The sequence below is a fragment of the Pteronotus mesoamericanus genome, unplaced genomic scaffold, assembly GCF_021234165.1.
Source record: "Pteronotus mesoamericanus isolate MK-2021 breed Mesoamerican mustached bat unplaced genomic scaffold, CSHL_Meso_final contig_182, whole genome shotgun sequence".
Lineage (NCBI taxonomy): Eukaryota > Metazoa > Chordata > Mammalia > Chiroptera > Mormoopidae > Pteronotus > Pteronotus mesoamericanus.
The window spans coordinates 5,429,513-5,441,680 of NW_026555078.1; the positions used below are offsets into that span (position 1 = coordinate 5,429,513).

The 12,168-nt window shown below is 40.6% G+C and overlaps 1 protein-coding gene and 1 pseudogene across 1 annotated transcript in view; one reads left to right on the forward strand and one right to left on the reverse strand.

Annotated features, from left to right (window-relative positions):
- CATSPERB (cation channel sperm associated auxiliary subunit beta) overlaps positions 1-12,168 on the forward strand; it is a 71,616-nt gene that overhangs the window by 8,865 nt on the left and 50,583 nt on the right. The window contains exons 4-6 of the mRNA XM_054566976.1: positions 1,465-1,525; positions 4,181-4,276; positions 8,414-8,563. Coding sequence (XP_054422951.1) covers positions 1,465-1,525; positions 4,181-4,276; positions 8,414-8,563 — 307 coding nt within the window. The remainder of the gene's footprint in view (positions 1-1,464; positions 1,526-4,180; positions 4,277-8,413; positions 8,564-12,168) is intronic.
- LOC129066052 (pyruvate dehydrogenase (acetyl-transferring) kinase isozyme 3, mitochondrial-like) lies at positions 2,417-3,204 on the reverse strand (annotated as a pseudogene).

The following is a 12,168-nucleotide window of genomic DNA, read 5'->3' on the forward strand; positions in this document are numbered from 1 at the left end:
AAAACAAAAGGTCACGGGTTCAATTCCCAGGTAGGGCACATGCCTGGGTTGCAGGTTCTGTCCTGGGTCAGGGCATGTAAGAGAGGCAACTGATCAATGTTTCTCTCTCAATTTATGTTTTCTCCCTCTCTTTCTCCCTCCTTTCCTCTCTCTCTAAAAATAAATAGATAAATAAAATCTTTTTTAAAAAAAATATCTCTTTGTGTTCACTTTAATTGAGTTTCTCTGGGTTGCTTGAATTGTAGGTTTACCAAATTTGTAAAGTCTTCAGCCACTATTTCTCTCCCAAAATGGCCTCTGCCACTTTCTGTGTCTCTCTTCCTGCCTTGGATTTTAATTACGCACATTTTGGAACTTGTGATATTGTCCCACAGATATCTAAGTCTCTACTCATTTTTCTTCAGTCATTTCGCTCTTTTTCAGATTGGATAATTTCAATTGCTATATTTCTAAGTTCATCTGTTCTTTCTCTTGCTATCTCTAATCTGTTTTTGAACTCATCTAATAAATATTTTTTTCCAGTTATTTTACTTTCCACACTCATATTTTCCATTGGGCTTTATAGCTGTATTTTTTTAAAAAATTATGTGCTGGGATTCCCTATCCATTCCTTCATTAGGACATTTTCCTTAAATCTATGTACATACTTGTAATAGTTGCTTTGAGGGCTTTACCTGCTATCTGGACTCTCTCTGAGTCTAGTTTTTCCCCTGAATATCAGTGGTGCATTCCTGTTTCTTTTCATGTCTTGTCATTTTTGGTTGAAAACTGGATATTGATGATAATAACTGTAGCAACTCTGGATTCTGTTATGTTCCTATAAAAATTTGCTGTTGTTTTTGTTGGTGGTGGTTTAAAGGCTATTTTTTTGCTTGGCGCAAACTGCAAATTGTCTTACCTATGGTTTCAGCAGATGATATATCTGCTCAGTTCTTTGAGCTGCTTCTTCTTCTTCTTCTTCTTTTTTTTTTAACATGGCCTTCTATGGGTCTTCTCTGCACTTGTGTTGCCCAAGGATTTCAGAAGAGGGTATATTTAACTCTTAGATCATATTTGCAGTTCATTTGCTCCTGGGATCTTCCTCTTAAATTCCCAAATTCTCTGTCAATACCAAGCTCTGTCCTCTGAAACATCAAGCCAGCGATGTTTTAGCTTTGTCTTTCTAAGCTTGGCTGTATGATATTTCATTTTGTGGCTATAATATTATATACATAACTGATGAACATCTTAGTTATTTCCAATATACTACTATTACAAATAATGATGAAGAAAATTCTTGAATACATTTCACACATATATGAATATAATGTAGGATAAATTTGTAAGAATAAAAGTACTGGGTAAAGAGTTTATATATTGGATATTTTTGTTTTACATTTGTTTTTAAGAGATAGAGTGCAATATGCAGAAATAAGTGTTATTTACACTGTAAAACATTGTTTTCTGATGTCTTTTTTATTTAAGTACAGAGATCAAGTTTACTGGTTGATTACTATTCCCAGAGAAAACATCACAAAAAATACAGGTAAGAGTGATCTGAACTGATTATTTTAGTCATGGGTCTGGATTTCCAAATTCATCAAATAAAAATATTGATTACATTATAAAATTATTTGTTAACCCATGTAAATGCCTCATATAGTATTTGGGTCATACTAAAAATTACTTGTGCTTAATCTGAAATTCAGATTTAATTGAAAATTAATTTAACTTCTGTATTTATCTGAAAATTCTCATAGATTTTTCTGACATACATAACATTTATATTATTCTTTATTTAAAGTAAACTTATTTTCTAGAACTTGAAAAACTAAAGTATTGAGAAATTCCTGTACCAATTAATTTTATTGAAACTGAACCATTAATTTTAAAATGTTGTAGGCTATAATGGGTAATGTGTTATTTTACTGTGGAATCTGCTATTTAGTGTTACGTGGCAGCCTAGTTTTTGTGCTTATTTGCCACTTGGTGAATTACTATTCAAATGTTTTTTCAAGTTTATTATATATTCTAGATACAAGTCCTTGTCAGATATATGATTTGCAAATACCTTCTGCCAGTATATGGCTTGTATTTTTCATTTCTTAAGAATGTCTCTTGAGTATCAGGGTTTTTTGATTTTGATGAAGTCTAATTTATCTGTTTTTAATTTTATGGGTTATACTTTTGGCATCCTCACTAAAAAATCTTTTCCTAACCCAAGTTTATGGTTCTAGGTTGTATATTTAGGTTGATGACTCAGTTTGCTTTTTGTACATTATATGGACTGAGGTTAATTTGGGGGAAATATGAATATGCAATTGTTCCAGCACCCTTGCAGTACAAACGATTTTGTCTCCATTAAATTGCTCTTTCTGGGCTGTCTTTTACCGATACTCACTGTCACTGTCTTGATGACTTTAGCTTCATAAAACGTTCAACTAGTATAGAGAAAACAAGCATTCGAGCCCTGCAATAATGTGGTGCTAATTTTCAGAGTGGGCACCTTCGCCTTGGTCACTTCTCTAATGGACAAGTCTTCTTTACCCAAAGTAACATGGGTTTTAACAGCCAGAGAGCCCTCTTTTCTATAACTCTTCATGCAGTTCTGCTGTTGTTCTGAGTTCTTGAACAGCATGTCAGGAGGGCACATAAGCTACCTGAGTATGTTTGTCTTGAGTTTTGGCATTGAACTCTTCAGCTTCCAGCCCTGGATCTGCCAGCTAACACTGTTCACACGGCCTCTTGGCTGTCTCATATGTGCCCTTCACTACCTTAGCCACATTACAGGTGAGAGTAATACTTCCTTTGTATTTAGGATGAGCAGGATTGGTATCACCACCAAAGAGAAGTGTGTGTGGGTTAATAAGCATCTGGAAAGAGATATTGTTGGTATAAAACCAGTCCAGAAGATATGGAGCGCTACTCCCAATGAAAATATCAAATCCATCCTTTTCCTTATATTCAATCATTTCATGTACCAATATAAGAACCATATCATCATTCCTGTTTCTAATTTTAATTAAGACTGTAAAAAGTTATCCAGGACCTGTGTTTCTTCAGAGCTCATATTTTTCTCTTTTCAAAGTTCATGAAAACTATGCGTATGCCAACTTGGATCCAGTCCCAGGGAAGGCCAATTATGTTCTCTATCAGAAGATCAACTTCTCTCATTGTGAGAGCCAGTTGTGCAGGAAACTCCTTTTGGAGAAGCATAGATGACATTTCTCACACCATTTTCTTTCATAAAGCCCAGGAACTCCTTGATACAGAACAGTGACAGCAAGAGCACAAATAGCAGTTGATGTGCTTGGGTACCAGGTGCTTCAGAAGTCACTGGAAGAGCCATATCCTTGCTGGGGTGATGCATAGACCCACCTAGAAGCCTGGGTAGACATGAGAGCTTGTGCAGCCCAGCTGTTTGGGTCAAGCATGTTTTTTATGGGTGCGCCCTGGTTTCAGCTTCGGCCTCATCCTGGCCTGTGGCACAACCGCTACAGCTGCTCCCAGGCTGAGTGCACCATCCATGGCTTCCCCAGATCCTATGTGCTCTTTCAACTCATCCATATTTTTTATTTTAAGTGGGTTTCTTAGAGTTCGCATATAGTTCAGTCTTGATTTTTACCTCTAATCTAGACATCTGACTCTTGATTGGTATTTTTAGACCATTAACATTTAATATAATTGTTGGTATGGTTGTAATAAAATCTGCTATCAGGTTGTTTTCTATTTGTTCCAGGTCTTTGGTTCCACTTTTCCTTTCCTGTCTTCATTCATATTACTTATTTTTTGTGATTCCATTTTATCTCCACTTATTGGCATATTATTTATGCTTTAAAATATTCTTATTGTCAGCCCTGGGGTTTACACTATATATTTTAATTAATCACAGTCTACTTTAAAAAAATATTATACAATTACACCTGAAATACATAATTTGCTTTTCACTAATCCACAACCACCCTCAGAGAAAAATTATGATCTAAAATATTACCTGGATTCATTGCTATGGTGGTAGATCAATTCACAATTCTTTTTCTTTATTGTATCATCAAATGTTTATAAGAAAGCATATATAAATACAATCAAAATGATTGGGAAATGAAAGGTACTTGTTGTGGGTGATATTCATATAGTCTTAAATTTTACCAATGTGACATACTAAAAAATAGTTAATTATTTGCCTTTTGTTTTCAAACAGATATTGCAGCTATAGAACAATGGCTAGTAAGAATTAATTTACAACATGGATTAAGTATTTATACTACTGAAGGAACACTATTGGATAGTGTCCGAGGTAAATGCCAGCAGATAAGAATAAAATGGAATTTCTGGTATTCTTTCAACAAATCTTGTAACCTACTACATGCCCCACTCTGTGCTAACGACTGGAGATAAATAAGAGATGATCATGACCCTCACCATCCTAATGAGGCAAAGAATTAAATACACACGGGTAATTGTTCAGAGAGGGCTGCAGCAAGTGCTGCAGACACATGGAAGTACATTTTTTATGTAGCCACGTTGCAGGTCATACTAGAGAATGGCTTTCGGAAGTTAGTTTTTGCATCTTTTATAAAGGTGTTATAGAAGGTAATGTTCATCGCATCGCAGTCTTCTGTATCAGGACCATCAGCAAAATTTCTTGTTCAGTCTTAGTAAGAACATTTCTATTTTTTCATGAAAAAAATGGTTGCTTTATTTTAAGGCTATAAACGTTGAGTGCTATAACTGACTAGGTTTCTTTTTTCCAGATCTCTGATTTATAGCCCAATTTATGGATCACCTATAGCGCTATATAGTATAATTTTTAAAAAAAATACTCAGCCCTGGATCTTGTATTTATCCTCAAGTTCCTTACCTTCCGTTTTACTTTTATTATTTTTTTAAAAATCCTCATCTAATAATATGCATCTATTGATTGTAGAGAGAGAGGAAGGTGGGGGAGAGGGAGGGAGAAACTTTGATGTAAGAGAGAAACATCCCTAGGTTGCCTCCCCTACATGCCCTAACTGGGGATCAAACCTGCAGCCTTTTGGTGTATGGGATGATGCTCCAACCAACTGAGCCACCCGGCCAGGGCTTTACTTTATTCTTTTATTCCTACTTTTAATACGGTGCTATGTAGAGTATAGAGTAGAAATAAATATTGCATTTTATGAGAAGGGTCACCAGGGTCGCTTTAAGACAAGTAATGATGCCTGGACGCTTCCACATACCAATTAAAACCTGATCTCTTTCTGTGAGGCCAGGCATCTTTAGTTAAGAACAAAAGTTTCCCAGCTGACCCTGATGTGTGGAGCTACTCTAGAAAAAAGTTTGCATATGTACCAAGAGACATATACAACCCTACTTAATGCAGCGTTGTGATAAGAAAAATGGAAAATGACATAAAAGTACAGCAGCAAGGGAAAAGACAAATACATGTCGCGTATTTTGTTAGAATGAAGTACATAGACTCATATATGTCATCAAGAACGGAGCGCAAAAACATTGGTGAAAAATCAAGTTACAGAATAGAATAGGAAAGCATTTATCTAAAATTCAGAAAATGCATAAAGCAATGCTGTATGTTGTTCATGGATATATATTAGTGAAGATAAAAAAGGATGGGCTAGAAAGATACACATGAAATACAGCCATTTAATGACAGTGGTTGCATATGGGGATGGGACCGCGGAGGGGGCAGGGGCGTCTTCCATCAGATCTGTATTGTTTTGTTTCTTTGACCAAAGATAACATATCTGAAACAAAAATGACCAAACATTGTGCGCTCCTATGTTTTCCTAGTGTCCAAACTTTTCAAAAAGAGTGAGCCAGTCATTCAATCCTTGCAAGATTTTGAGGCTCTGCTATTTTGAATTTTTTTTACTAGTTTAGTCCATTTAAAAAAAAAAAGTTTATTTTTGTTGTACTTTTTCTCATTATCATTTATCCCCCTTATACCCTCTCCCACCCCCGCTCACCCCGTCCCCCACCCTGCAGCCACCACACTGTCGCCTCATCCACGAGTCCTTTATTTCGCGCAATCCATTCATCCCCAGCTCCCCGCCCAGGGCGGTCAGCTTGCTCTCTGTCTATGAGTCTATCTCTAGTTCACTGATTTCACTCATATGTGGAACCTAATGAACAAACTAAACTGAAACTGAATACTTGCAAATACTAAAATAGCAATATAAAATTATTTGAATTTAAAAAAGAATCTGAAATCTGAATCATCTACATATTGAAATGTACCATGAGTATTACATACCGCATTATAGTTTTAATGTACACTATTTAGAATTTACAGCCCTGGCTAATGTGGCTCAGTGGATTGAGCACTGACGTGAGAACCGAAGGGTCACTGGTTCTATTCCCAGTCAGGGCACATGTCTGGGTTGCAGCCCAGGTCCCCAGTGGGAGGCATGAAAGAGGCAACTACATATTGATGTTTCTCTCACTGTCTTTCTCCCTCCCTTCCCCTCTCTAAAAATACATAAATAAAAACCTTAAAAAACAATTTACGGAGGCTCACAAATTAGTAGTTCTTAAAGGTTCCAGATGCAGAAATGAGAGTCCTCTGTTAGAGGGACTGAAATGCGCCCCACGTCGCGGAAGCGCAGTAAATGACTGAAAGCAGCGTAGAGTGAATTTGGAGAGGCTGGTAAGATCATGGTGAAAAGTGTGCATTTTATTCTAGTCACAGTGAAAAGCTGTTGGAGCGTTTTAAGCAGGAGAGTGGTAAATTCTGATTTATGCCTTATAAAAAGAGCACTTTGGCTGCTGTGTAAAGAACTGACTCCCGGGGGAAGGATGGCAAGAATAGAATACAGGAAATTGGTTGGCAGCTGTGGCCGTGGTCCACTCAGGAGATGGTCCAGGAGTCCTCGGGCTGCAGGGTGAGCAGTGGAGGTGGCGAGAAGGACGAGGCTTCAGAGTGCATTCTGGAAGTAGAGCTGCTACGACTTCCCGGTGGATTGGGCCGAGGGAAACAGAGGTGTGGGGGATGGATCCTAGATTTCTCACTGGAGCAATCACATGCGTGGTGTTCTCACTCACTGAAATGATGAGGACGGGGGGAGAGAACATTGGAAAATGACAATCAAGGTTAAGGGCAAGTTAACAGTTGGAAGTATTCCTTCACCACTAATGCAAAGAGATGTTTAAAAATGTTGTCCCCACTTTCTAATCTCCCGTCCATACCCCAGACCAACCACTAAAACAGTTCTTAATCACAATTATGAGTCACCTTCATATGGATCACTTTTCTATCTCTGTTTAACTTCTCAGTAGCAGGCAAGACTTTTTAATCACCCCCTCATTATTAAGGCACTTAAAATGCAGTACCTGGCTTTAAGGAGATCACACGTAAGGGGTGTTTCCAAGTCGATGCCCTCCTGTCCAGCTGCGAGCTCACAGCTCCCTGCCCTCCAAGACCTGGTTGGTAATTGCCTGCGCACACATGCGACGCCCTGGAAACTCAGCCGCCTTGCCCCAGATTTCTTTGACTTTTGGAGCGGATTAGGTCGGTTATAAATCGTGCCTCTTTCCCTTCTTGGCTGTCCCTACACTATGTCAACTCAGATGGAAATCTAGCTCCTTTCCTGGCTTTGCAGTGAAAAAAAGACTGTACATGAAAAATATATCACATACAGTCTTCGGTTTTGTAGCAGATTTTATTAAAAGCTTGGGCAGTGGCAGCAGATTTACACAGTGACAGCACTATTCTGTCACATTTCCCTGGCTTACTTTTTTGTATGCGCTTTTCTCATTTTTTCAGAAGAGAAGAAGTCCTCCCCTTTTCTTGTGCATTAATATTTGACTTTATCCGACCCCAACCCTCTGCATACCTAAGAATAGATCTCTGAGTGGAAGATGGCTGCCTCTGGTTGTTGTGTGTGTTTTTTTTTTTCCTGTTGGTTCTACCCCAACTTCTTAATATCTTCCAGAAATCCCTCTAAGCCCCTTGGCCATAATGATGACTTTCCCTCGTTGCCACTGCTATTCAGACTTATTCTCATTTTTTTTGTATCTACTGCTGTTTAGATGGGTTTGGGGTGCTTGGGGAGGGGGACAAAAGATAAATGTACGGGCTCTTGAAGCAGAAGTTGCACTCTAAGTTATAAATGTGCATAGCATGTGATCCAGAGATTTAGTTTCTAGGTATAGATCTATAGCCAGTTATATGACCAAAGCAGATCTATTCCATCCCACGTGTGCTTCTGCGGCATGACCTTGCCAGGCCCCATCAAGGGCAATTAGGCCTCATTCTTCTCATGCTGGAAAATAAGAACTGACCTATTTTTAACGACTGGAGAGTAAGGCAATGGCCCATTTTTGGAACAATGGAATAGTTCCTTCACACAGGTCCTCTAAAACCCTTAAAGGAAAGCAGTATTCCATTTGTCAAGGGTCCTGCCTCAATGTAAACACCCAAACTTGATTTTCATAGAACCTATTCTTCAGTGGACCCTCGGGACGAAGGTAACGAGAGACGGCCTCCAAGAGTTACTCCCACATGTGGTGGGCCTGAAAGTGACAAAATGCCCTTGCGCCAACGATGTAGCGTTGCTTGGCTTCCTTGTGAATTTGACAGGCAACGGTAAGTGAATGGCTTTATTGAATGTTGGGAATGGCATTTTGTATTTTATAACTGTGATGTTTAACTGGCAGTACATGCCAAATGCATAGATGTGATAATGGAGTAAAAACGGTTCCTAAAAATACCCAAGAATGTCCTTCCATCACTGCACCTTGTCTGTTTGGACATGTGATTTACTATGTTTTCCTCTAACTTTTTGCCCTGTTAACAGTGACTTCAGTGTCTTTCCTAATTTCCTTTATCCTCTGTCCTCCGCTAATGCATTACTTCCTTCTAGAGATTATTTACTGTGATTCTAATCCATCAATTCTAATCCATCAACATGGCTAATCTTACCTATTTGTACAAGAATAGCCATGTACAAATAGATGCTGCAATTCCAGGATATCACATTTTGTAATTTATTATGTATGTGTTTTTACATGACTACTGTAATACTTCATAGGGTCCTTACACATTTCAGGTACTAATTGTATTATTCTAGTTGTTTTTCCCAGGTCACTGATGACCACCAGCCCCCAAACAGTGAATATAGAAGAACAAATACATAGATAAAAGAATTTAAGAAATAAGAAACAAAATTTTATTACTCACAGATAATATGTGTATCCACATAAAAACCAAAAGAACCAACAGAAAAACTATCAGAACAAATATGGGAGCACTATAGAATTGAAGGATATACTAATAATTTTTGAAAACCACCCCACCAAAGGCCACTAAAGATTCTAAATTTTTTTCTTATATTTTATTGATTATGCTCTTACAGCTGTCCTGAAGATTCTAATTTTAAAATCTTTATTCAGAAAGTATCAAACCTCTAAAGGGACCCAGAGAGAAACAAAATGAACAAATGAAAAAAGTCACAAGGCCTGTGGTACAGAAATTATAAAAGTTTAAGGAAGGCCACAAAAAAAGACTAAAGTAAATAAAATAGTTATGTTCATGAACAGGAACTTTTAACATTGTGAAGATGTTAACTCTCTCTAAATTTATGCATCAGTGCAATACAACTCCAAGAAAAATTACAACAGTATTTGTGTGCGTGCAGAAATGGACAAGCCAACCCCCGAATTCACATGGGAGAGTGAAGCACTATGAATAATAAATAACAAACATAATTTTTAAAAAGAGTAAACAGAACAAAAACCTGCCCTACCATGACTTACTATAAAGTAATGGATTCACACTATGCATTGGTATAAGGAAAGACAAATAAGCCTTCCCCAAGTTTCTTCGCATTCCTAAAGGCTTCCAATCTTTCAGTTACCTCTAGCTCTGAGTGCCCGCTTATGCTCAGTCAGCTTAGTGATAAATGCGTCTCTTTCCTCTGTGTATCAACTCACGGAAGCTAGTTTGTTCCGTGGATGCTGGGCTCGGTAGGGCCCCTCCACCTTCTCTTCATGGGAACACCCGCACGCCCCTGCCCTACTTCTGCAGGCCACAGGGGAGCGGCCATTCTTACTCCCCTGCGCTCAAGCCTGTCACACAAGTGAAAGTCTCAGTGAGAAGGGACAGTCTCTGCTTGTTGGGGTCTCGCTCACCAGATCACTTCAGCGTCTTGGGAAAAGAAACTGCTTCAGCCACCTGCTCTCTAGATGCAACCACCGCCCTTTCCCCAGCTGGCCGCCTCTGTGCTCAAGCAGAACCGCGGTTCCCGCAGCATCAAGCCGCCGTGGCCTGAACGAGCAGTTCCTATGCGAGGCCCTTGTCTGTCCCCGCAGCCTCACACCGCGTGGAATGAATGGTGAGGACAGCTACCCAGGGGCGCCACACGCTCCAGTTCGTGCTTCTTGCCCACCTTCCTCCTCTGCGACACCCCTGCCACATCCGCCATGCCTCTCCTCCTGGTTTTATCAGTCACCGCCAGAGCCCTACACCTCCCAGGTCGCCTATGGTCACCTAACCCATCAACTGTTCTGACGTCCTTAAATTTCACCCAAACTTCGGTCCCTCTCCATCCACCCAAGTCCACCCAGTGGAATTTGTGGTCTGTCGTCAGCAAACTCTTGTCTCCGACTGGCCCCTTATCTTTCTTGCCGTAAGGAGTAACCTGGCCATTCCCAGTTAAGTCTTTCTCCTGTGGGCCCCTCCCACAGGCCACCAATGTCTCAGACCCCAAGGGCAGAGCTGTCATCCTTGCTCCTCACAGCTACTTCTTAAAAATTACTCTCTTCTCCTTCAAAACGCCCAGCTCCTTTGAGCTCAGACTTGACCTCCCTCGAACCCTTCTTCCCTGCCAGCCTGCGGAGAGCTTCCTATCACTCACACTCACTCCTGAGGCCCCTGCCTGCCTCGCCACCCGATTATTGTGCTGTTCTCGGGGACTTCCCCATCCATGTGAGTGACCCATGCAATACTCAGTCCAACGCCCCCTCTCCTTCAATGATCTTTGCCCCATCTTTACGTCTACGGTCACATTCTTGACCTTGTCACCTCTAATAACGTTATTGCTCCCAAACCTCCACAGCAAGCATCTCGCGCTCTGCCCACTGCACCCCACTCTTTCAGTCCCTCCAGTACTCACACGCCAACATTCCTTTGAGTCTACTGAGCCTTCACTGCGGTAGCCCTACCACTCTTTTTTGCTACCCAGAATTTTTACTTTCTTCTTGTTTCATCATCATTTGCATAGTCTATCCTTGTAAGTACTTCTGTGAGTTCCTTGCCCTTCTCTATCTTCCTTACCTGCACAATCCAAACTCAGGCTAAAACCATCTCTACCCCTTCCCTGGAATAACAGAAGTTTACTAGAAAAAACACGCACACTGGTGTCACTTTAAAATCCCACCGGCTGACTTCCCTATAAATTCATGATCACAAATCTCAGGCGGGTCCTCAGCGCAGTGCAGAAATCCTCTCTCTCTTCGTGGGCATATTTATTTTCCCACTCTGCAAAATGGGCTTGTCACACCTCTTCCCACTCCTCAAACCCTCTACCTCCCCTTTGTTTCCCGTTCCCTCTCAGATGTGCCTTTGACACTTCATGTACAAAGTCACGATCGGTCACAAGGAACTGTCTCTGCACCTGCGTGTCCGCCGTTCCCCCCGGTATTTGTGCTCTCACACGCTTTGCCTTTGGCCTGTGGCACTGTGGGAAGTGCCTCTGCTGCCTGCGAAGGTCACCGCTCACCCCTCGTGTGCTCTGGGTCCCTTTCCCTCCCGGCCCCCTGATGCGCGTTGCTCCTGCATCTCACCCGCAAATCTCACTTTTCCTGTGTGTGTTCCTCCTCCTCGCTGGGTCAGAGCACCAACAGGCAGGCAAACCCTGATGTCCCACAGCTGAAGCAAAATTTCATTTACCTCACTTTACTCCCATCCCCCACTTTTCTGTTTTCCTTCAAAGCAAAATTTCTGGAAACAATTTATCGTAGATGGTGCTACCATCTCCACCTCCCATTGCATCTTCATTCCATTGCGCATCAGACTTGTTCCCACTTCTCGACTCAACGGTTCTTCCCAAGACCACCCTTGGTCTCCATATTGCCAGCTCTCTTTCAGGAGCCTTTGACCCATCTGACCACTCTCTCCTCAAAATATTTTATTCTTGCCCTGGATGGGTAGCTCAGTTGGTTGGAATGTCATCTCAGGCACCAAAATGTCAC